The following is a 20,061-nucleotide window of genomic DNA, read 5'->3' as shown; positions in this document are numbered from 1 at the left end:
AATGTAGTTGCTCTTATCTTTTTAGCAAGAAATGATTTTAATATTTAAAGGCGATTTGTTTAATAACAAGAAATTGTTTTACTATATTCAAAAGCTGGCTGATTCAAAGTCGAGATTTCTAAAATGTAAAAAGAAATGTTTATTAGTGTACCTATTCTATCTTAATAAGATTATAAGATTATATTTTAAAGGTAACTTACTGCCTATCTAAAAAAGTGTAGTGCATGCAAACAAACGAAATTGTTATTTCCAAAACTTGTACCGCTACCATATTCGCTTACAACTTGACGTTTCACTTGCCCGCAGCTGTCCAGAACTGCGAATAAATTTTTAATCTGGCCAGAAGCGAAATCTCGACCAGAATGCTTACCCTATTTAATTTGCAGGCCATTCGCCCACACACTCGAGCACACATCAAACGGAGGCCAAAGGAAAAGCCCATCGATGCCGGCACTCACACTTAATTGGCGAGCACTCGAATCTCGGATTGGGGGTTCGGGTTTGAGTTTGAGTTTGGGACTCTTTGAATGTTATCAGTCCTGTGCAGACGACGTCTGTCCATTCCAAATAACCAAAAAAGAAAAAAAAAACGAAAAACAGAATGGAAACGGACGCAAAATGGCTTTGAGCAATTTCGGTTTTCAATGGGGGAAACTTCAATTGCATTGGTCATATTCAAAGTGCCCAAAGCCTGAGCTGGTCAAAATGGGTTGATAAGCCCCGTAGGCCATTCAGGGGGTTCCCTTTCCCGGTGGTTGCAGATCGTTCGGCCGAGATTTCATTCAGGTTTCTTTTGATAGATTTCCTTTCGGCGGACAGGCAAACATTTGCTGCATTTGCAAATTGAATTTTCCCTCCAGCAAATGTTTCATTTTCCTTTCTCCGTCCGCTTCATTTATAACAATTTAATGAAATTTTCGAATGCGTTTTCATAATATTGTCGTGGTGCTGCCATCATTAATCACTCGGCACTTGGCAGGACTAACGAAAATTAAGTTTGCCTTATGCTTTTGCTTCCAGCGTTTCTTCATGCTTTTTCGAGCTTTCCTTCTTTAAGTGACATGAACTAGATGGAAGTGTTTTCTGAAAAAGATCTATTTAATGTTATTTGGTGAAATTTTTATTAACGGATCTAAACAAATATTTAAAGAAAATTTAGATTAATTTTGTTGAAAATAAATTTGAGGCAGAACTCGGTTATTTGTGCCCATAATTCATATCTTATGTAAGAAAGTAAAGAAACCAATTAATATTCTTAGATCAAAGCACAGTTTTAATTTGCAATAATTAGCTGAGACGTTAGCTAATTCAAATAGCAACAAGAGAGAACGCTATAGTCGGGTGCCCCGACTATCAGATACCCGTTACTCAGCTAAAGGGAGAGCGAGGGAGATGGAGATAATTGGCTTAACTAGTGGGTTAAACTTTGATCCGCCGTAACTTTTTAACGAATGGTCCGATTTAAAAACTTTCTTCTACATTTCGATAGGTATTGATAAACACAATCAAACTGCATTTTTACTTTTCCGAAATATTGAAATTTTTAAAATCGTATATTAGCGATTGTGGGCGTTAGAGGGGGCGTGGCACCCTTTTGAAACAAACTTGCGCTGCGTAGGAAGTCCTAGAATCTGCATGCAAAATGTCAATCTTCTAGCTTTTATAGTTTCCGAGATCTCAGCGTTCATACAGACAGACAGACGGACAGACAGACGGACAGACGGACAGACGGACAGACGGACAGACGGACAGACGGACAGACGGACATGGCTAGATCGACTCGGCTAGTGATCCTGATCAAGAATATATATAGTTTATAGGGTCGGAAACGCTTCCTTCTACCTGTTACATACTTTTGCACGAATCTAATATACCCTTTTACTCTACGAGTAACGGGTATAAAAATGTATCAACCATTTTTTGTAAAATGTAATAAAAACTAAAATAACAAAATTATTCTGTTTTTTTTTAATTTTTCCACATGCCTTATGTAAATAACTTATTTTCTGAAACATTCGAAATTTTTATGAGATAGCTTTTTTTAAATTGCCCTTTTTCCTCTTCAAATTGTTAGATACTCGAGAAGTGAGATAGCAGACGTTGGTAATTTCAGATGAGTTCGGCGAAATAAAAAGTGCTCGCAAATTATATGGCGAACATATGTTAAATTTCTGCGTGACTGGCTGACAATTTGGTGCTTTGAATTTCAATTCGTCTAGCAAAACGAAAGGAAACAAGGACAACGGGGACACACCCCTTTTCGCCCGACTGGAGAACATAAGACTTGTGCAAACATTTGGCCAAAAACAACAGCAGCGGGGGAAAACACAATTGAATTACAATGAAAATATGAAATGAGCAAAAAGTAGATGAGGAAAATCGCATACAAAAATTAAGCAAACAGGCGAAACAAAGGAAAAACCCCCGAAATGAAAAGTTTCAAAAGTGTGGGCCACTGGCTCCGGCAAATAGCTCGGGAAAAAAGCGCAAATTCAATATTTGCACAAGAAACAAATGGGAACGAGAACGTGAACGACAATGCCCCAAGACAGTCGAGTAAATAGCTAAAAAAGTAACGAAAAATAAAATAAATAACAAGTATGGAAGCAGCTTAAATCGAAGATCTCAATACCCTTTAATATATATTTGGTTATTTTACTAAAGGCCTTAAGAGATTTGCCTAAGTTTTGACCAACTAAATGGATTTCTTTTTAGGAATTTATGACATTCTGTATAACGTTCATCTGAATTTTTTAAATAAGCCCTTTAAGTTAGTCATTGGGACTTAAGTAATTTTATTGTATACATATCTGTTTTTTAACGATTTGAATGTTACATTTAAATTATGAACTATTAAATATAAAATATAATATTAAATCTATAATACCCAATCATATTCAAATAAAATATATGATATCCTTTGCCATAAAAATGAGGCAAATAAACAAGTATAAAAAACTTTTGAGGAGGGACTTTTCCACCCTCCTGAAATCAAAATGGAAACACAAATCAATGGCCGCTGGAGGAAAACAACATTTTAAAATGGAAAATTTGCATTCGACCCCCGGAAGCTGATGGAAATCCTCCCCCTGAATTTTCCACCAGCCAATTAGCGGAATAGCTTTTTTGAGGCTCAAAAATCAAAGGCAATCAAGGGCGTGAAATTCGAAATCGACACCATCTCGCCCAGATGGGTGGTGGGAGATAGTGGGATGGAAAACTTGATCCCTTTGACATGTTTACACATTTAATTAACTTACACGCGCCGAAAGTTTCCGGACACGAGAGATAGTCTCCATCTAATCACACCCAAGCGAAAACCCCACCCGCATAAAGTTCCAAAATGGGGCTAAGAAAACAAAAGGATAAAGACCCTTTTTCCAACCGAAGTCCGCCGCCTGGATTTTTTGACAATTTGAAACCAGTTCAAGTGGTTTAATCATTTAACGCACATCATAAAAATCGCATCAAGTGATTTTTATTTACACGCCCAGGACAAAAAGGAGCCCCAAAAAGAAAGGGAGTGGATGTTTGGGGCGGGGGTGTCAAATGGATGGGGCTCAGCCAACCCTTTGAAATCCTAGGTGGTGGTTTAAAACGAGGAAAATGAGTTCACACATTAGATAAGGATACGGTTAGTTAGTCGATTATCATTAAGTTTGCCCTGAAATCGAAAGAAGTTTTATCATTTTTAATAGCCAGGCAATTTTAAGGATTTATTTCTATTTACTGGTGGTCCTCTCGGAATTATTTTTTGTAATCTTTTGTATGTATTACCACACAGTCGTTTTAAACTTTTATCATAAAATTTATAAGCAAGTTTTCATTAAAAGTGATGTATACTTTAATTTATAACTATGCAACATCAAAAAATTACCTCGATGGATGCGATAAAATCGTATTCGCTTCGAAAAGTTCTCTAACGCAAGGACTCTAAAAAAGGACCTCAAAATTGGAAAAATGCCGTACTCGCCAACTTTACCCCCAAAAGTTACAGGCAAACGGATTCTTGGTTTATTATGGTCTCGAAGAATTTATAACGTATAACTAACTGCCCATCTTTCGAATCTCATGTTCGAAATAATTTTAGGATTTTTTTAAGGGAGAAACGCATTAATTTGTTATTTTGAATAATCAGCACTAACATTCAAACCCTTAGAAGATAGAAGAATAATATAAAAGAATTTATAGGGATATAATTCAAAACATTCTTTTGTCTGGGTTGTGTTAGCGAAGTATTTAATCTTTTAGTTTTTCTTTTTTAAATACATATTAAGCTGGTAAGGCGTATAGTATATGTGAATTTTATTCAAAGTGTAATGCTCAATCGCATAATGGGTATAAGATGTGAGGGATTAGATGAAAATGCTTAAAGATTGATCTTGATCAGAGACAGACAACCAAAGGCGGCGGGGTCGCAATGCTTAACTGAAGGTGTTGACCTGAAAGGAAAGTTGGATATTGATTAACAACCAATAAAATAATTAGTTTAGTTCCTATAATACTTACAATATCGTCGATCTTCAAGATCGAGCGAATCGTCTCCGTGGCCAAGGTGATCGATGAAATACTGACCAGCAGGGGTTGCACCACGTTCTCGGCAAAAATGTCTGTGATGGCGCCCTTGCGCACATTAATACCAGCGTTTTTCTCACCCTGGGCGTGGCGGTTGCGCAGCTCCGTGACGGTTGCAATGGGGTTCAAGCCGGCATTCTCGGCCAGAGTCGAAGGAATGACCTCCAGGGCATCGGCAAATGCGCGGAAACAGTACGCATCCACACCCTCGACAGTTTGAGCCAAGGCAGCCAACTGCAGCGCCATCTCGATCTCCGGCGCACCACCGCCGACAATCTGGGCGCGCAACTTGACCAGGCAACGAACCACGCAGAGGGCATCGTGCAGCGAGCGAGCAGCCTCCTCGAGCACCAGCTTGTTGGATCCGCGGCAGATGATCGAGACAGTGCGTCCCATGTTCTGGATGCCGGTGATCTTGACAAACTTGTTGGTGCCACTGGCCACCTCCTCGACCAAATCGGCGCTGGACAGGTTCTCGGCTGTGAAGTGATCCAGCGAGGCGATGGGACGGCAGTGCAGAGTCTTGCACACGAACTCAATGTCCTCGCGCTCCACATCCTTGACCACCAGGCACTTGATCTTGTCCAAGAAGTGCTGAGCCAGGTCAGAAACGGCATCGCTATGAATAAATCGAATTATAAATTATAAACACAAAGTGAGAAAGTTGCTAGTCAGCTAAACCCACCGGAGAATGGACTTCTGGACCAGCAGCACATTGCATCCGGACTTCTTGATCTGCTTGACAATGTTGAGGATGTACGAACGCTCCTCCTTTAGGACACGATCCATGGCAGCGTAGTCCGAAACAATCACGTTGTGATCCATCTATAAAATATTACATGGGAATTAATAAGAATTCTTAATCAAGGATTAGCCACCAACTCACATCGGTCTTTGGTGCCGAAATGCAGAACTGGATAAGACCGATCTTGGCCTTCTCGATGCGCTTGGGAGCATTGGATCCGGCAGAGCGGCATGTGAAGACCAAGCCATCGACCAGCTCGGTATCCTCAACAGTACCGCCCAAGCTCGAGATGACCTTGATGTTCTTGAGATCCACGGAGGTCTCCTTGCCGGGGTCTGTGACCTTCAGCACGGCATCCACGGCAATGGGGGCCAGCAGGCTGCTCTGCTGCGACACCACCTTCGAGTTGAGCGAGGTGGAGGCGCTCTTGATCAGCGTCTCGCGGTCGTCCAGCTCGATGGGCGTGGACATCTGTTTGAGGATCTCGACGGCCTTGTTGGAGCAGCGCTGGAACGAGTCCGAGATGGCCGTGGGATGCAGGCCCTTCTGCAGCAGCTTCTCGCAGGCCTCCAGCAGAGCGCCGGCTATGACCACCACCGAGGTGGTGCCGTCTCCGGCGGCCACATCCTGGGCGCGGGACAGCTCCACCAGCATCTTGGCGGCCGGGTGCAGCACGTTCATCTGCTTCAGGATGGTGGCTCCGTCGTTGGTGATGGAAACCTCGCCATTGGCCGCCTGGATCATCTTGTCCATGCCGCGGGGGCCCAAACTGGTGCGGATGGCATCGGAAACGGCTAAAAAGGGAGGAGTATGATAATTAACTAAAGTTTTTTAGTTTTTAATAGCTTATTTCTAAGATGTACCTGTACGGAATTTGACAAATATAAAATATTAAGACATATTTTAACACTAGAAGATGATCAATATTCTGCACATTTGAATTAACTTTTAAAATATCTGTTTTTTTAAGAAAATATAAAATTTAAATATAGCCAAACGAAAAGTTTTAATCGATTAATAATTTTAATATAACTTATAAATATAAACAAATATTAACTTAAACCCTTAAAACAGGTGATATTAAACTATTTAAAGATACAAAAAGAGATGAAATTGATAGAATTCTTGGGATTAATATTACAAAATTTATAGAATTTGATAGAATTGGCCAAAACATGTTAGCATGTGCTTTGTTTTACAGGGAATGCCTACCAATCGTATGACTAATTTGCATATAAACAGATGGTCTAGACTAAATTACTTTCGCGATTTAAAAAGAATTTTATGTTGCAGAATAGGACATATTGCCCTTCATACAGAGTACACCTATAATCGGTGCAAAATTACCCCTAGAAGGGTATTAGAAACCTTAAGTTTTCAGCGCTCCATTCATCACATGAGTAATGCTCGCTCTTCTTCTTCCGTCCGAGAAGTTTCCAGACAGCCGGCATCCAACTGCGATTTTCTTTGGCCATTTGGCCAGCAATTCCGGAATAACACCGCCCGAAAGCCCATCTACCGGACTCCCAGCTCCTCAAATAGACCCTGGGCAACCACTTTTCCCCACAGATCTCTTTAATTTCGTTAATTTTCCACATTTCTCACCTTTGGCCGCCTGGATGTTGGACAAACGCACATCAGTGGGCTTCGACTTGTCTTTGAAGGCCTTCGCCACGGGCTTGATGTTAACCGACTTTGCCTTGGGCGCCATTGGAACGTTTACTCTGAGTTTTCAGCAAAACACGGTTTTTCCACACTAAATTAACAGCGATTAACACAGATTAAAAATTGTTAAATTTAATTTTTTTAGGCTGAAATTAGTGTGGCCGCAGTCGGTGAACGGATTTATACCGCCGCCTTAAGAATCGATAAAGGGAAACTGTTATCGATGTGGTTGTTCCCTGTGAATGGTACTTCGGGGTTACCCTATTCTTAATAGTGACTCGGCTGGTTTATTTACATTTGTTTTTTGTTAAATTTTAAATTGAAATAATGCCGCACGGACACTCGCACGACCATGGCGGCTGCAGTCACGAGGCCACGGACGTGGATCACGCCCTGGAAATGGGCATCGAGTACAGTCTGTATACGAAAATCGATCTGGACAACACGGAGTGCTTGAACGAGGAGACGGATGGCCAGGGAAAGAGTGTCTTTAAGCCCTATGAGAAGCGCCAGGATCTTTCCAAGTTCGTGCAGAGCGACGCGGACGAGGAGCTCCTGTTCAATATTCCCTTCACCGGCAACGTCAAGCTCAAGGGAATCATCATAAGTGGTGCTAATGATGATTCCCATCCGAACAGGGTCAAAATGTAAGAAGCGGTACTCAGAAAAAATATTGCAGAAATTTTCAAAACTATTTATAAAAAAGTTCTTTTAAAAAAATCTGAAAAATTTTCTTAGAATACCTATACTATTCCAATATATTAATTTTTCCAAAAGACCTTTCAGGATACTTACCCTATTTTATTTATATAGAATATTTCAGAACTTTTCAAAATCTGTAAATCTGCTATAGGCAATACCATTTCAATATAATCATTTTTCCAAAACACCTCTTAGTATATGTACTTACCCTATTTCGGTTAACGTATGTTGTATATCATTATTTTTTAAAAATATATCATATATTTCCAGCTTTAAGAACCGACCCAGGATGAACTTCGACGATGCCAAAGCTAAACCCGATCAGGAATTCCACCTGACCCGCGATTCCCGCGGAGAAATTGAGTACTCACCCAAGGTAGTAACCTTCTCCAACGTGCATCATCTCTCGCTATACTTCCCCAGCAATTTTGGCGATGACAATACACGCATTTATTATATAGGTAGAGTAGAATAGAATAGAATCCTGTTTAGATATTACTAACTATCTATAATTCCAGGTCTTCGAGGGGAGTTTACCGAAGCCCACTATCATGGTGTAACCATCTGCAATTACGAGGCTCGAGCAAATGCCGCAGACCACAAGGATAAGGCTTTCGATGGAGTTGGCAGAGCCATCCAATAACTGAATATAATATTTAAAATTCACAATTCAATTGAGTATCTCTGATAAGTATATTTTGTGATCATTCAAGGCAAGAAATGTTTTTGTAATCCCTTAACTTTTAAATTGAGTATTTGTATTTGTATTGCACTGAAAATTGTATGGTAAAATCTCCTAAGAATATTGTGTGGGCGGAACGACATCGGGGCCTATCTTCATGCCTATATTCGGCACCTTATCCGAATGGATTTCAGCCGTGACCTCGGTAAAGAGTTTGTCCCACTGCCAGAGATCGTCCTTCTCATTGAGACTCTCCTGCGGAACCAGGCAATCGGTTAGAATTGAGAGATCGAAGCCATCCACTGCGGAAAAGGCGTACTGGGAAAGCAAATCGGAATTGGCCTCCTTCAAGACAGCAGAACGAGAAGTGCCCATGCTGAAAGTGGTAGGTGTTTAGTTACTGTAGTACATAAAACTTATAGTCTTACGTAGGCGGTTCCACAATCTCATTGAGCATAATTTCATCCTTGACATCATCCATATCTGGGATGACGGGAATGTCATCCGTCGGTATAGAATTTGTAGCCGACTTGGTCTGCCTAAAACGTTCGCTGAAAATGACAAAATATTATTTTACAAACATATAAAAGGAATTTACTAAACTTTGTTAGTTTAATAAAATGTCCTAATCTTTTTTACTTTTCTTGTTCGAAATTATAAAAAAGTTTTCGTATAACTTTTTTTTAATAGAAAATTAAAAAGCTAGAAATTAGCTTCTTAAAACTTTTTCTTTAGAAAAAATCGTAATAAAAAATTCATGATAGACTAGCACTGCGATAAAATACGTGGCAAGTTAAGATTAAACCTAAGACATATCATTTAGATAAACTTACTCGTCAAATGAGTTCTTCTTGGACCTGTGAAGGTACGAAGTAATCAGTAATGAGTCTACTCATGGGTTTACCATACTCACTTTAATCCCTTTAGACCAGAATCCGCCCAGCCTCCCGAAATTCTACGAATGGGTGGACGATGCGACTCGAACTCATTGTTGTAGGTGGACGAGGTGGCCGTATCCGAAGTGGTGGGTGGCGATCCTGCCTGGACGTTCAGGGTGATGTCGATGGAGATATCCTTGGAGCCTGCAGGAGCCGCCTGCGAGGTCTCCTCCTTTAAGACATCGCGACTCTTGGAGCGCCGACCCTTCCGGGCCGTCGTCTAGGGGTAAGAATATATCCAAAGTTTAGTACACACCCATTTAAACAGTATTTTTCACCTTTCTTATGGTCATCTTGAGTTCCTCGGCCCAGTCCATCATCTTTTGTTTATGTTTTGCCTCAGCGTTTCCAAGGCAACAAGTGGTCATTTTGGTTGCTCCGTGGGAATGCCCGATTTTCTCCTGGAGTTTGCCATTCGCCTTGCGATACGATAGTTTTCAAACCAGCTATCGGAGCCCCCGATGACAGTTGAAGGAATTTCAAGTTGCCAAAATAAACAAATATATTCTTTTTAACCACCCAAAATGTTGACGGACACCGAGGATGACTTCTTCTTCGAGGAGGATAAGATGTAAGTATCGCTTGCAAGCCCAGTAACTGACGACAATTCTCTGCCTAGCTTTATTTGAGCACAACAATCTGTTGCGATGTGCCAAAAGTATATGTTAAAAATCAATAATCGTCACATCCCGAAACATATTGTCGCTCTGGACTCAGGCCAGAGCCGCTGCTCATCCAGTTGGATGGGGATAGTGCACAGGTTGTGCGTCGGCCCAAGGATCTTCCCGAGGAGGAGGAGAAACCCTCCGTCGCTCCCCTCGAGGCCACCGTTATGCTCTGCTCCCCATCGGGCTTTATTTCCGATTCGGGATCCGGGGACAGGTTCGGCATCGAGTCCGCCAATAGGCAGAAATATGAGTTAGACCGTTTGTAAGTCAACTCCGTTGACCTGGTATCGTTCGAATATTATTTCACGGTGGCCGCTAGATTTTAAATTTGCGTTTTTCCAACAAGTTTTACTTCAAAAATGTTTAAGAATTATAAAAATAATTTTTTAATAATTTAATTTAATTTAATTTAATTTAAATTGTTTGTTTGTATAAAATACATTATTTTTAATTTTAAATACTTTTTGTATTATTTCCATATTTATTTAATGTTTGTTAAACAAAAATTTTCGTTTCTGTTTAAATACTTTTAATTGTTTATTTAACTCCTTTTTATTTTAAATTAAGAAATTATTTTTAATTTTAAATACTATTTGTTTTATTTGCATATTTATTTAATGTTTGTTAAACAAAAATGGTCGTTTCTGTTCAAATACTTTAAATTGATTATTTAACTCCTTTTTATTTTAAATTAAGAAATTATTTAATTAAAATAGTTTACAATTCCATTACATCTTTTCTTTTTTTCGAGCGACCACTGTAACTTATATAGTATTTTGTACAAAAAAATCAACAGAACTAGAACTAACGATAATTCCTTTTATTTTACTTATTTATTCAACCAAAAAAGGATTTTCTTTTGTGTGTAGAGATCTAGATGCTTATACCTAACAATATCGTATTTATAGCTAGGCTAGCTAGTGAATTAAACAAGTTATACTGACTTCGAGGTGTCCATTGGCATTCGGAGTGCTATCCTAAAAAAACACAGTATCACGAAGTCTTAGAATAAACTGCCCCGATCAACAGTTTTCCCAAACAGCCGTAGGTAAATTTGATATAGTCCAATGGCCTTACTAGAACTGGTCACATGGCTAATTAGAAAATTGCACCGATCGATGTGAGTACGTATGGAAAATTGATATCAAATCACCCACACATAATTATATATTTAAAATCATATAGCACGCGTAGTTCACGCTTGAAAATACCTTGAAATTTGCTAAACTAATTTGTTTTTGTATAAACAATTTAAAAAAATAGGGGCATGACTGTCAGCACAAACGCCGTCGTCATAACCAAGGATCAGAGCAACCTGATTGGAATTAGCATTGGAGGTGGAGCCCCCATGTGCCCATGTCTTTACATTGTGCAGGTGAGTTAAGAGACGAGTTTAAAAAAAAATAATAATTTAAATAATATCAGCATTTTATTTTATTATTTTAATATTTTATTTATTATTAATACTTAAAATAAACATAATTTGATGTTATATCTGTAAAATTTTAGAGATCTTTTTAGGAGAAAGTCACAGTCTTAAAATAAGGCCTTTCAGTAGAGCTTGAAAATTATCGATAAATGACAGTATCGATATTTTCGATACTTTATCATTATCGTATCGATAATATCGATGTTTTCAAGGAAAGCAAATACAAATTAAAAATAATTTTATAATTCTGTTAATACCACGTATTATTATTATATACATGCATAACATGTATTACATTATTATTAATATTATTATTATAAAAAATCGCGGGTAATTTATTTAAAAATGCAATTCATTAAATAATATTAAAATGCATTATTATTATTAAAATGCAATTTCAGACTAAAGGATCGTCCTCTTAAGAACTCGTGGTTTATTTATTTTTGATCATTGAGTTGAGTTGCGTCACATGTCTAGAAAGACACCAATTCTTAGTCAAAGACATTCACGGCTTCTTAAGAATTTTTTTTTAAATATATCATGAGGAAATACTTATGTAAAATAATAGAACAAACCTTTGTTCCATACCATTTTTTGGTACTAAAGAAGAACAAATTCCTCCTCTTCTGAAGAATTCCCGGTTGCTTTTTTTTTTTGATCCTTTGCCAAAATTGCTCAAACGGTCCTCGTTTTGTTTGTTGTTGGTATTAAAAGAACGAGAGTTCCTCCTTTCCCCAAGAAATCGCGGTTCTTTCATTTTCGATTTTATGCCACAACCTATGGTTGTTTTCCCCTACTTTAATTGATACTATACCATAAAGAAGTAAAAATTCCTCCTCTTCTGAAGAATTCGCGGTGGTTTTTTTTTGGATCCTTGAGTCCAAATCGCTCAAACGATCTTCGAAAAGCGACCAATTCTTATCAAAGGCTATGAATTCGCGGTTTCTTGAGATTTTTTAATAGCGGACAGAAGGTCGGTAGCTGCAACCAAGACTTTGTTTTTGGTACTAAAAAAACCAAAGTTCCTCCTCTTCCCAAGAACTCGCGGTTCTTTTATTTTCCATTTTTTGCCATAACCTATGCCCTTTTCGCCTACTTTTAAGTATTTCATAATATCTATGGGACCAAAGAAGAATAAAATACCAAGAACTCGCGGTTCTTGCATGGTAATTTGTCCCTACTTTAAGTGATTTTGTATTAAAAGTTATTTTGGTCCTCAAAATTAAAGAGTGAAATCTGTTCGTTTCTCTCTAATAAAACGTCAGAAAAACATCGATATTATAGATAAACATCGATGTTTGAAAAATATCAGAAGTATCGATAATATCGATACTGACATCGATAATTTTCAAGCTCTACCTTTCAGTACTTTAAATCATTTTAAAAATTTACTTTTCTGAAATTTAAGTTAAAAGACAAGTTTAAAGAAAAATAATAATTTAAAGAATATCAGCATTAAAATAAACATAATTTGATGTAATATCTGTAAAATTGTAGGGGTCTTTTTAGGAGGAAGTCACGCTTTTAAAATAAGGCCTTTCAGTACTTTAAATGTAGGATACCAGCATAATTTTCAAAATTTATTTTTATGAAATTTAAGTTTCTACTTTCACTGCGGCGACGACCTTTTTCCGCTTCCAGGGAATCGGAGTGGCCTTGAAGTTTGTCATCTGGCGGAGCTTGCGGAATTCAGATCGTTCCCTCTTCAGCCAGTTTCTGGACTGCAGCTCCATCTGCATATCCATTCGCATCCTTTTCCTCTCGTCGTACAGCCGACGTCTTAGTACGCGCTCAGAAGTGTGGAGACGAAAAGGTTTTGGACGGGTGTGGGTGGACTCGACTTGCGGGATGAAGGGCTGGCGGTGCAGATAGTCCATGGAAGACCCCGGATTGATGCTGGGCACAAAGTCAGTCAGCTTCCGGCGCTGCTTCAGCTCCCCCTTGCGTTTGTGGAGCGCCTCCATCGAAGTGGCCAGAGTGCCAGGACATTGGGGCTTCGTTACCTTCTGCAGGGAGTTCAGGTATAGCCTACGCCTTTCCAAACGCTGATGGGATCGCTCAAAGTTGGGCACAGGACTGCTCCGGAACTGGAACTCATTTCTTTGGTTTTTGGCCAAACGCTTGAGCTCCCTGCGCTTCTCGGCGTACACTTTCTGGAACTCACATACCCGAGGGATCTGTTTCCCAATCTTCTTCAGCTTGTTGGCCCTTCTCTGCTTTTGGCCACCACCCGCCTGTTTTCGCTTGAGCAAATCCATTTGCAAATCCTGCTCCCGGAGCACCCCTCTCAGTCTGCCATCCAGCCGATCGAAACCCGGGATCAACTTGGGTCTGATATGGGACTCACTTCGAAAATCCTTTACGGACCACTTGTTCCAGTTGGTGGTGGTCATAATTTGGCTAGCCAAATGTTTTTCAGGTGTTGAGAGTCGATACTTTGAATTTATTTTGATGTTCGGTATATAGAGGGCTACTAGGATTGATTTGCTTAAATAATATGATTTTGATATGATTTTTATAGAATTATATGTTTAGTCTTTCTATTAAGATTACTATATATGGGCACTTCCACCAAAAAGTCCACCAAGCCAAAAACCTTTAAACTTGAATATAATAAATTTCTACATGATTTTGACGCCATATTAGTTTCTCATTAGTTGGATCCTGAGCTAAACTAAAAATTTGGAGTATAATTTGATTATTTTTATGACAAACCCCATCAATATACGCAAAAATTAGTTTTTTTTATTTTTTTTGTGATTTTTGTGGACTTGCCTTCTGTTTTTAATTTAATTTTAAAAATCGCATGGAAATATTTCATCAGGATTCAATAAATTCTGGTTTGAATATCTTGAAAACTAAAAGTGTTCAAAAATCAAGATTTTTACACAAAATAGAGATTGGGAAGAGTGAAAAGAAAAGCCCATTATTAAAATTAAAATATATTTTTTTTCAACTTTGAAGGCGTGCAAATGTCTCAAGCGACAATTTAAAGTGCCCATATACTGTGGCAAATAGATCCTAAGTTATATTATTTCTAAAAATTAATATATATTATTATCTCTTTATCCCCAGATCTTCGATGGAACGCCCGCCGCGAGGGAGGGATCCCTGCAATCCGGAGACGAACTCTTGGCGGTAAACTCGGTGAGCGTGAAGGGCAAGACGAAGGTAGAGGTGGCCAAAATGATCCAGACGGCCACCGACGAGGTGGTCGTGCACTACAACAAGCTGCACGCTGATCCCGAACAGGGCAAGACCCTGGACATCATCCTGAAGAAGCTGAAGCATCGGATTGTGGACAATTTATCAAGCAACACGGCGGATACGCTGGGTCTCTCGCGGGCGATACTCTGCAATGATTCGCTGGTCAAGCGACTGGAGGAACTGGAGGGCACTGAACTGATGTACAAGGGTCTGGTGGAGCATGCGCGCCGGATGCTCAAAGCTTACTACGATCTCCTGCAGACATACAAGTCCTTTGGCGACTGTTTCACCCAGATTTCGGTCCACGAACCGCAACAGCGAGCCTCGGAGGCGTTTCGCACCTTTGGGGAGTTCCATCGCACCTTGGAGAAGGACGGACTGGGTATTATCAAGCAGATAAAGCCAGTTCTATCCGATCTGGGTACCTATCTGAACAAGGCTATCCCAGACACAAAGCTCACGGTGCGTCGCTATGCGGATGCCAAATTCACATATCTCTCGTATTGCCTGAAAGTCAAGGAAATGGACGATGAGGAGCATGGCTTTGCTGCCCTGCAGGAGCCACTGTATCGCGTGGAAACCGGAAACTACGAGTACAGATTGATTTTGAGATGTCGCCAGGATGCACGCAGCAAGTTCGCCAAACTCCGCACCGATGTTCTCGAGAAAATGGAGCTGCTGGAATGCAAACATGCCATGGATCTGAACCAGCAGCTGAGGAGCCTGCTGGAGAGTTTGGCGGAACTCCATCGCAGCTTGGTGGACCGTCTGGACTCGCTGCCGCCGCTCTTTCCCATCGAGGTGGACTTCAAGGAGACGGACTTCCAGTACAAGTCGAGCACTCTGAAGCCGCAGGAACTGGACGACGATGAAATCGAGGCCAACAATAATCCGAATTCCGCACCTTCTCAAGTCGATTGCGGTTTTGAGGCTGTTGAGCAGCCGGCGGCCATAATTAATATGGAGGTCAAGGCAACCGTGGATTCGTCTGCTTCCCATTCCACCAGCGAGAACGAAACGCTGCTCAAGGAGCTGGGTCTATACGATGTGGATCTGCTGTCCAATCCGCAGACCATTAGCAACCAAAAGGACTCTATTGCGGCCCAGAACGATGGATATGACTTCGACCTGTTCCTCAACCAGGCGACTGCAGCCACCACCAGTTTGGAGCGAGATCTCATGTCCTCGAACGCGGAGGAGATGGATCTGCTCTTGCAATAGGTTTTTTTTAGTACAAATATTATACATGTGTTAGATAAATATTAAATGTTTCCATATTTAGTGAAGATATAATCACAAGAAGTTTGAAGTCTTGGAATTCGGAATTAGGAAAACGGTTATTTTACGCATTTCCAATAATATATTTTTTTTCAGGAATTTAATATTAATTTAAAAATGAAGCTTTTTGTGAATCGGTAAGAAAGGATTTTTAAAAGTACTGATACATTTTGTAATTTCTGAAGAATTATTATTTGTTTAATATTCAAAATATTAATTTTATGTGTTAAATAAATATTAAATGTTCCCATACTTAGTGAAGATATATTCACAAAAATTTTAAAGTCGTTGAATTCATTTAGGAAATGGTTATTTTACGCATGCCTTTTCATTAATTTTTTTTCAGTATTTTAATATTGTTTTAAAAATGAAGCTTTTTTTTGAATCGGTAGGAAAGGGTTTTTAAGTGCTGATAAATTTTTTAATTTTTGTTTTATATTTGAAATATTAGTTTTCAAAGATGGAAAGGTTTTTTAAATTACTTGGACTTAGCTGATACTATTTATAAGTAAAATAATTTCTTATTCTCAACTATGTATTAAGAATGGAATCAGTGCGTTCAGTACCCGACACTTAGGAAAGCTTGTATGTACAATATTGCAGAAAAGATCATAAGAAATTGTTTTAATTTGTTTCCTTAAAAAATATTTATTTTGTACTATTTAATATACTATGATGAAATAGCCGCATTCCCCTCTTTTGATATCCTAGTCCGGCAGAACAATTTAACTAAGACAGTCCAAATTACGTATATCCCACCCAAAACTATAAAGTAGCTGCCGTACACCACGTACTGATCCCGTGGATTCAGAGCGAATCCAACTTTCTCCACCACCGAAATGGTCAGGATGGTCTGAAGTATTAGACCCACCAACGTATTGATACCGAATACTAATCCGAAGCTGTCCTCCACCAGATTCTCGGCCACCACTGCACCGGCCACTGTGATGATGAAGAAGAACACGGCGCAGAAGAGCACATAGTTCACGTAGGCCACCCAGATTTCCTGCGTCTTGGCAGCATAGATGATCAGGGCTCCCAGGATGGCGGAACATATGGATATGCCCAACATATAGGATCCTCGTCGCTTATTGGAGTTCAGCAAGCCCGCCAGAATAGCTCCGATAGCTCCTAGCAGAGTGGCCACTGCCTCCACTCCGCCATTATAAACGCTTTGGTGATCCGGAGCCACCTCTTTCCACAGGAACTGGATGTAGGAAATTACCTGTGGGATTAAAATACATTTTTTTATTATTGTGCTATTTTTTTGACCAACTTCTTGACTAATAATAATTTTTTTATTTTTTTGGTTTATAAATCGTTAAAAAAATTGTTTTCATTTAATGAACCTTTCCTTTAAGTTATGATAAATGACTTGACTTTATCTTGAAACTATTCAGTCTAAATATCTAACAAATTTTTTATACCCTTGCAGAGGGTATTATAATTTCAGTCAGATGTGTGCAACGCAGTGAAGGAGACGTTTCCGACCACATAAAGTATATATATTCTTGATCAGCATCAATAGCCGAGTCCATCTAGCCATGTCCGTCTGTCCGTCTGTCCTTCTGTCCGCCTGTCCGTTTCTATGCGAACTAGTCCCTCAGTTTTAAAGCTATCGCGATGAAACTTTCCCAAAAATCTTCTTTCTATTGCAGGTAGTACATATGTCGGAACGAGCCGGATCGGACCACTATATCTTATGGCTCCCATAGGAATTATCAAAAAACGAGAAAGGAAGCTACCTTCGGCCAGCCGAAGCTTATATACCCTTGCAGATAAAAGAATGCTCACTCGGTGCAGTTCTAGGGATTCCAGATTCAGCGTTTCTATTTATTTAAATTTTGTTTTAAGTAGTCAAGAATCAAAACGCCTACTTCCTACAAAGTTACAGTGAATTTTCTTATATTTGTTTGAATATTCCTATGGGAGCCTTAAGATATAGTGGTCCGATCCGGCTCGCTCCGACATATGTACTACCTGCAATAGAAAGAAGACTTTCGGGAAAGTTTCATCGCGATAGCTTTAAAACTGAGAGACTAGTTCGCATAGAAACGGACAGACGGACAGACGGACAGACAGACAGACGGACAGACGGACATAGCTAGATAGATTCCGCTATTGGTGCTGATCAAGAATATATATACTTTATGTGGTCGGAAACGTCTCCTTCACTGCGTTGCAAACATCTGACTGAAATTATAATACCCTCTACAAGGGTATAAAAAAAATAGATAAAACATTGTAAATTTGTAGAAAGTAGGCGTTTTGATTTTTGACAATGTAAAAGCAACATATTAAGTAGGCATATCTGCAAGGGTATATAAACTTCGGCTGGCCGAAGTTAACTTCCTTTCTTGTTTCAAATTTGTAATAGCTAGATTATGGGAACTGAAACTAAACAAGAGAGAACGCTATAGTCGGGTGTGACCCGACTATCTAATACCCGTCACTCAGCTAAAGGCTGTGGAAGGGAGATGGGTATATACAATTTTGATTGCGCATAACTTTTTAATGAATGGTCCGATTTGAAAAATGTCTTCGACATTTTGATAGATATAAATGTACAGAACAAAATTGCATTTATACTTCTCGGAAATCTTTAAAGGTGTGGGCGCCACACATTTTAAAATTGTTAGTGGGCGATTGTGGGCGTTAGAGGGGGCGTGGCGCTCGGCTGAAATAAACTTGCGCTGCCTAGGAAGCCCAAAAATATGTGTTGGAAATCTCAGCCTTCTAGCTTTTGTAGTTTCCGAGATCTTAGCGTTCATACAGACGGACGGCTAGTGATTTGATTGATGATGATTTTCTTAAATAGAAATCCCAACTCACCTGAATTTGCCCACAGGTGGCCAGAGCCCACCACAGACTCCACTGCAGCACCACGGGATTGGAGTAGGAGGAGACGAGGTGGTACCACAACAGGCGGCAGGCGTTGGAGAAGGAGAACCTCGGTGCGGTCACTTCGCCACCTGGAGCGGGATCTCCAGCGGAGGCGGCATAGAAGTAGAGACTTCGCGGCACACTGGGCAGGAAGAGGGACACCGCCAGGGAGATCACTTGCGTGGTCAGCGATATGAAGTGCAGCTGCCGGTAGCTCATGCTATCGGTGGACACCAGAATCTGGGCCAGCAGGCCGCCCAGGAACTTGCCGCTCAAAATGGCGGCTCGCGTGTGACCCGTGACGATCTGGTACTGCTCCTTGCTGACCTTGGCGTACATGTAGGTGTAGTAGGCCACTTCGGCGGCCGTAAAGGTGCCGAAAAATAGCTGCGCCACCTGCAACATTCGCAGCGTCTCCGTCCAGATGAGCAGCGAGAACAGGGTAATCCCGGCCAACGCCGATAGCACGATAACCGGTTTGTATCTCACCAGATCGGTGATTAGGAACACCACGACCAGCTGGGCCAGCACCGAGTAGGTGCCGAAGGGGTACACATCCTGGTTAATCTGCTCCGTGGTCAGATTGCCGTAGTCCGTGGCCAAATACTCCGTGACGTACGGCTCCGAGGGCCGAAGTTCCCGGAAAAACCCGAACGTGCACAGCAGCAGGGAGATCTTCAGCCAGTTCTGCATGTCGTAAGTTGCGATACCACAATACCAGGTGGGCTATGGCAATCGGAGCTGCTCCGGCGACAGATGTTGCGCCAATTGAATAGTTTCGTAACCTACGCGACGAACGCCAGCCGGCAACTGATCGCGTGAATTAAGAGCGGACCGTCTCCCGGTCGCTCTCGGAAAGCGACTACAGTCTTGGCCAGAAGTAGCCACACACAACAACCGAAAATCTTAAACCGGTTGAGATTTCACGGTTCGGAAATCCATTATAGTACTTTAGAAAAATCAGAAATCTTAACTTGTAAAGGGATTAAGATAAATTAATATTCTAAAAGTAAACATTTTAGAGCATTTTAACAATCCATTTTAAAATATTATTAAAATATTTTACTTTTTATCACATAAATAAAATAAATTAATATTACTTAAGGGGCTGTCCATATATTACGTAATCACCTAGGGGGGGGGAGGGGGTCATTGAAATGATTATGTTTGATTACATGGGGAGGGGGGGGTCTTGTACAATGATTACGTAATCATTTTATATTAATTTTTTTATTTAAAGAATTTATTTAAAAACTTTTTTCCTTTAATTATATCTACAAACCAGGGAC

General features: G+C 40.1%; 6 protein-coding genes across 9 annotated transcripts; 2 read left to right on the top strand and 4 right to left on the bottom strand.

The window, feature by feature from the left end:
* Window positions 1-4,222: 4,222 nt before the first annotated feature.
* CCT4 (chaperonin containing TCP1 subunit 4) lies at window positions 4,223-7,181 on the bottom strand. The gene is made up of 5 exons (XM_017157309.3): window positions 6,926-7,181; window positions 5,462-6,114; window positions 5,261-5,400; window positions 4,510-5,194; window positions 4,223-4,442 (listed from the first exon to the last, which is right to left on the bottom strand). Exons 1-5 carry the CDS (start codon window positions 7,029-7,031, stop codon window positions 4,425-4,427), a joined length of 1,602 nt encoding a protein of 533 aa, XP_017012798.1. The 5' UTR covers window positions 7,032-7,181; the 3' UTR covers window positions 4,223-4,424.
* Window positions 7,182-7,234: 53 nt separating this feature from the next.
* LOC108067988 (PITH domain-containing protein CG6153) lies at window positions 7,235-8,466 on the top strand. Its single transcript, XM_017157311.3, has 3 exons — window positions 7,235-7,632; window positions 7,958-8,148; window positions 8,206-8,466. The coding sequence occupies exons 1-3, from the start codon at window positions 7,313-7,315 to the stop codon at window positions 8,328-8,330; spliced, it is 636 nt and encodes a 211-aa protein (XP_017012800.1). The 5' UTR covers window positions 7,235-7,312; the 3' UTR covers window positions 8,331-8,466.
* Window positions 8,467-8,483: 17 nt separating this feature from the next.
* Window positions 8,484-9,712, bottom strand: IFT43 (intraflagellar transport 43). The gene is made up of 5 exons (XM_017157310.3): window positions 9,586-9,712; window positions 9,283-9,527; window positions 9,203-9,226; window positions 8,798-8,920; window positions 8,484-8,745 (listed from the first exon to the last, which is right to left on the bottom strand). The coding sequence occupies exons 1-5, from the start codon at window positions 9,673-9,675 to the stop codon at window positions 8,484-8,486; spliced, it is 744 nt and encodes a 247-aa protein (XP_017012799.2). The 5' UTR covers window positions 9,676-9,712.
* Window positions 9,713-9,740: 28 nt separating this feature from the next.
* Window positions 9,741-16,046, top strand: PICK1 (protein interacting with PRKCA 1). Of its 4 annotated transcripts, XM_044395099.2 has the most exons (4): window positions 9,947-10,237; window positions 11,239-11,350; window positions 14,480-15,832; window positions 15,894-16,046. In XM_044395099.2, exons 1-3 carry the CDS (start codon window positions 10,140-10,142, stop codon window positions 15,830-15,832), a joined length of 1,563 nt encoding a protein of 520 aa, XP_044251034.1. In that variant the 5' UTR covers window positions 9,947-10,139; the 3' UTR covers window positions 15,894-16,046. The 4 variants fall into 4 exon arrangements, with proteins under 4 accessions (XP_017012792.2, XP_044251034.1, XP_044251033.1 ...); XM_017157303.3 differs by lacking the exon at window positions 9,947-10,237 and adding an exon at window positions 9,741-9,878 and having other exon boundaries at window positions 14,480-16,032; XM_044395098.2 differs by having other exon boundaries at window positions 9,948-10,237; window positions 14,480-16,032.
* Window positions 12,959-13,879, bottom strand: LOC108067983 (uncharacterized). Its single transcript, XM_017157306.3, has one exon. The coding sequence runs from the start codon at window positions 13,795-13,797 to the stop codon at window positions 13,000-13,002; it is 798 nt and encodes a 265-aa protein (XP_017012795.2). The 5' UTR covers window positions 13,798-13,879; the 3' UTR covers window positions 12,959-12,999.
* Window positions 16,047-16,111: 65 nt separating the features above from the next.
* LOC108067982 (thiamine transporter 2) lies at window positions 16,112-19,596 on the bottom strand. The gene is made up of 2 exons (XM_017157305.3): window positions 18,722-19,596; window positions 16,112-17,114 (listed from the first exon to the last, which is right to left on the bottom strand). The coding sequence occupies exons 1-2, from the start codon at window positions 19,463-19,465 to the stop codon at window positions 16,560-16,562; spliced, it is 1,299 nt and encodes a 432-aa protein (XP_017012794.2). The 5' UTR covers window positions 19,466-19,596; the 3' UTR covers window positions 16,112-16,559.
* Between the last annotated feature and the right edge of the window lie 465 nt (window positions 19,597-20,061).

The sequence above is a fragment of the Drosophila takahashii genome, chromosome 2L, assembly GCF_030179915.1.
Source record: "Drosophila takahashii strain IR98-3 E-12201 chromosome 2L, DtakHiC1v2, whole genome shotgun sequence".
NCBI classification, from domain to species: Eukaryota; Metazoa; Arthropoda; class Insecta; order Diptera; family Drosophilidae; genus Drosophila; species Drosophila takahashii.
This window is presented reverse-complemented; position numbering and strand designations above follow the sequence as displayed.

Excerpts from the sequence above, each read along its gene's own strand:
- CCT4 (XM_017157309.3), bottom strand. The coding sequence starts at position 7,031 with ATGGCGCCCAAGGCAAAGTCGGTTAACATCAAGCCCGTGGCGAAGGCC. Across the intron at positions 6,115-6,925 it reads CAACATCCAGGCGGCCAAAG|CCGTTTCCGATGCCATCCGC; the intron begins GTGAGAAATGTG and ends CTCCCTTTTTAG. Across the intron at positions 5,401-5,461 it reads TTTCGGCACCAAAGACCGAT|ATGGATCACAACGTGATTGT; the intron begins GTGAGTTGGTGG and ends AATATTTTATAG.
- LOC108067988 (XM_017157311.3), top strand. The coding sequence starts at position 7,313 with ATGCCGCACGGACACTCGCACGACCATGGCGGCTGCAGTCACGAGGCC. Across the intron at positions 7,633-7,957 it reads CATCCGAACAGGGTCAAAAT|CTTTAAGAACCGACCCAGGA; the intron begins GTAAGAAGCGGT and ends ATATATTTCCAG. Across the intron at positions 8,149-8,205 it reads TACACGCATTTATTATATAG|GTCTTCGAGGGGAGTTTACC; the intron begins GTAGAGTAGAAT and ends CTATAATTCCAG.
- IFT43 (XM_017157310.3), bottom strand. The coding sequence starts at position 9,675 with ATGACCACTTGTTGCCTTGGAAACGCTGAGGCAAAACATAAACAAAAG. Across the intron at positions 9,227-9,282 it reads TCTGGTCTAAAGGGATTAAA|GTCCAAGAAGAACTCATTTG; the intron begins GTGAGTATGGTA and ends GTACCTTCACAG. Across the intron at positions 8,921-9,202 it reads AAGAAGAACTCATTTGACGA|CGAACGTTTTAGGCAGACCA; the intron begins GTAAGTTTATCT and ends TGTCATTTTCAG.
- PICK1 (XM_044395099.2), top strand. The coding sequence starts at position 10,140 with ATGCTCTGCTCCCCATCGGGCTTTATTTCCGATTCGGGATCCGGGGAC. Across the intron at positions 10,238-11,238 it reads AAATATGAGTTAGACCGTTT|GGGCATGACTGTCAGCACAA; the intron begins GTAAGTCAACTC and ends TTAAAAAAATAG. Across the intron at positions 11,351-14,479 it reads CATGTCTTTACATTGTGCAG|ATCTTCGATGGAACGCCCGC; the intron begins GTGAGTTAAGAG and ends CTTTATCCCCAG.
- LOC108067983 (XM_017157306.3), bottom strand. The coding sequence starts at position 13,797 with ATGACCACCACCAACTGGAACAAGTGGTCCGTAAAGGATTTTCGAAGT.
- LOC108067982 (XM_017157305.3), bottom strand. The coding sequence starts at position 19,465 with ATGCAGAACTGGCTGAAGATCTCCCTGCTGCTGTGCACGTTCGGGTTT. Across the intron at positions 17,115-18,721 it reads CCACCTGTGGGCAAATTCAG|GTAATTTCCTACATCCAGTT; the intron begins GTGAGTTGGGAT and ends TTAATCCCACAG.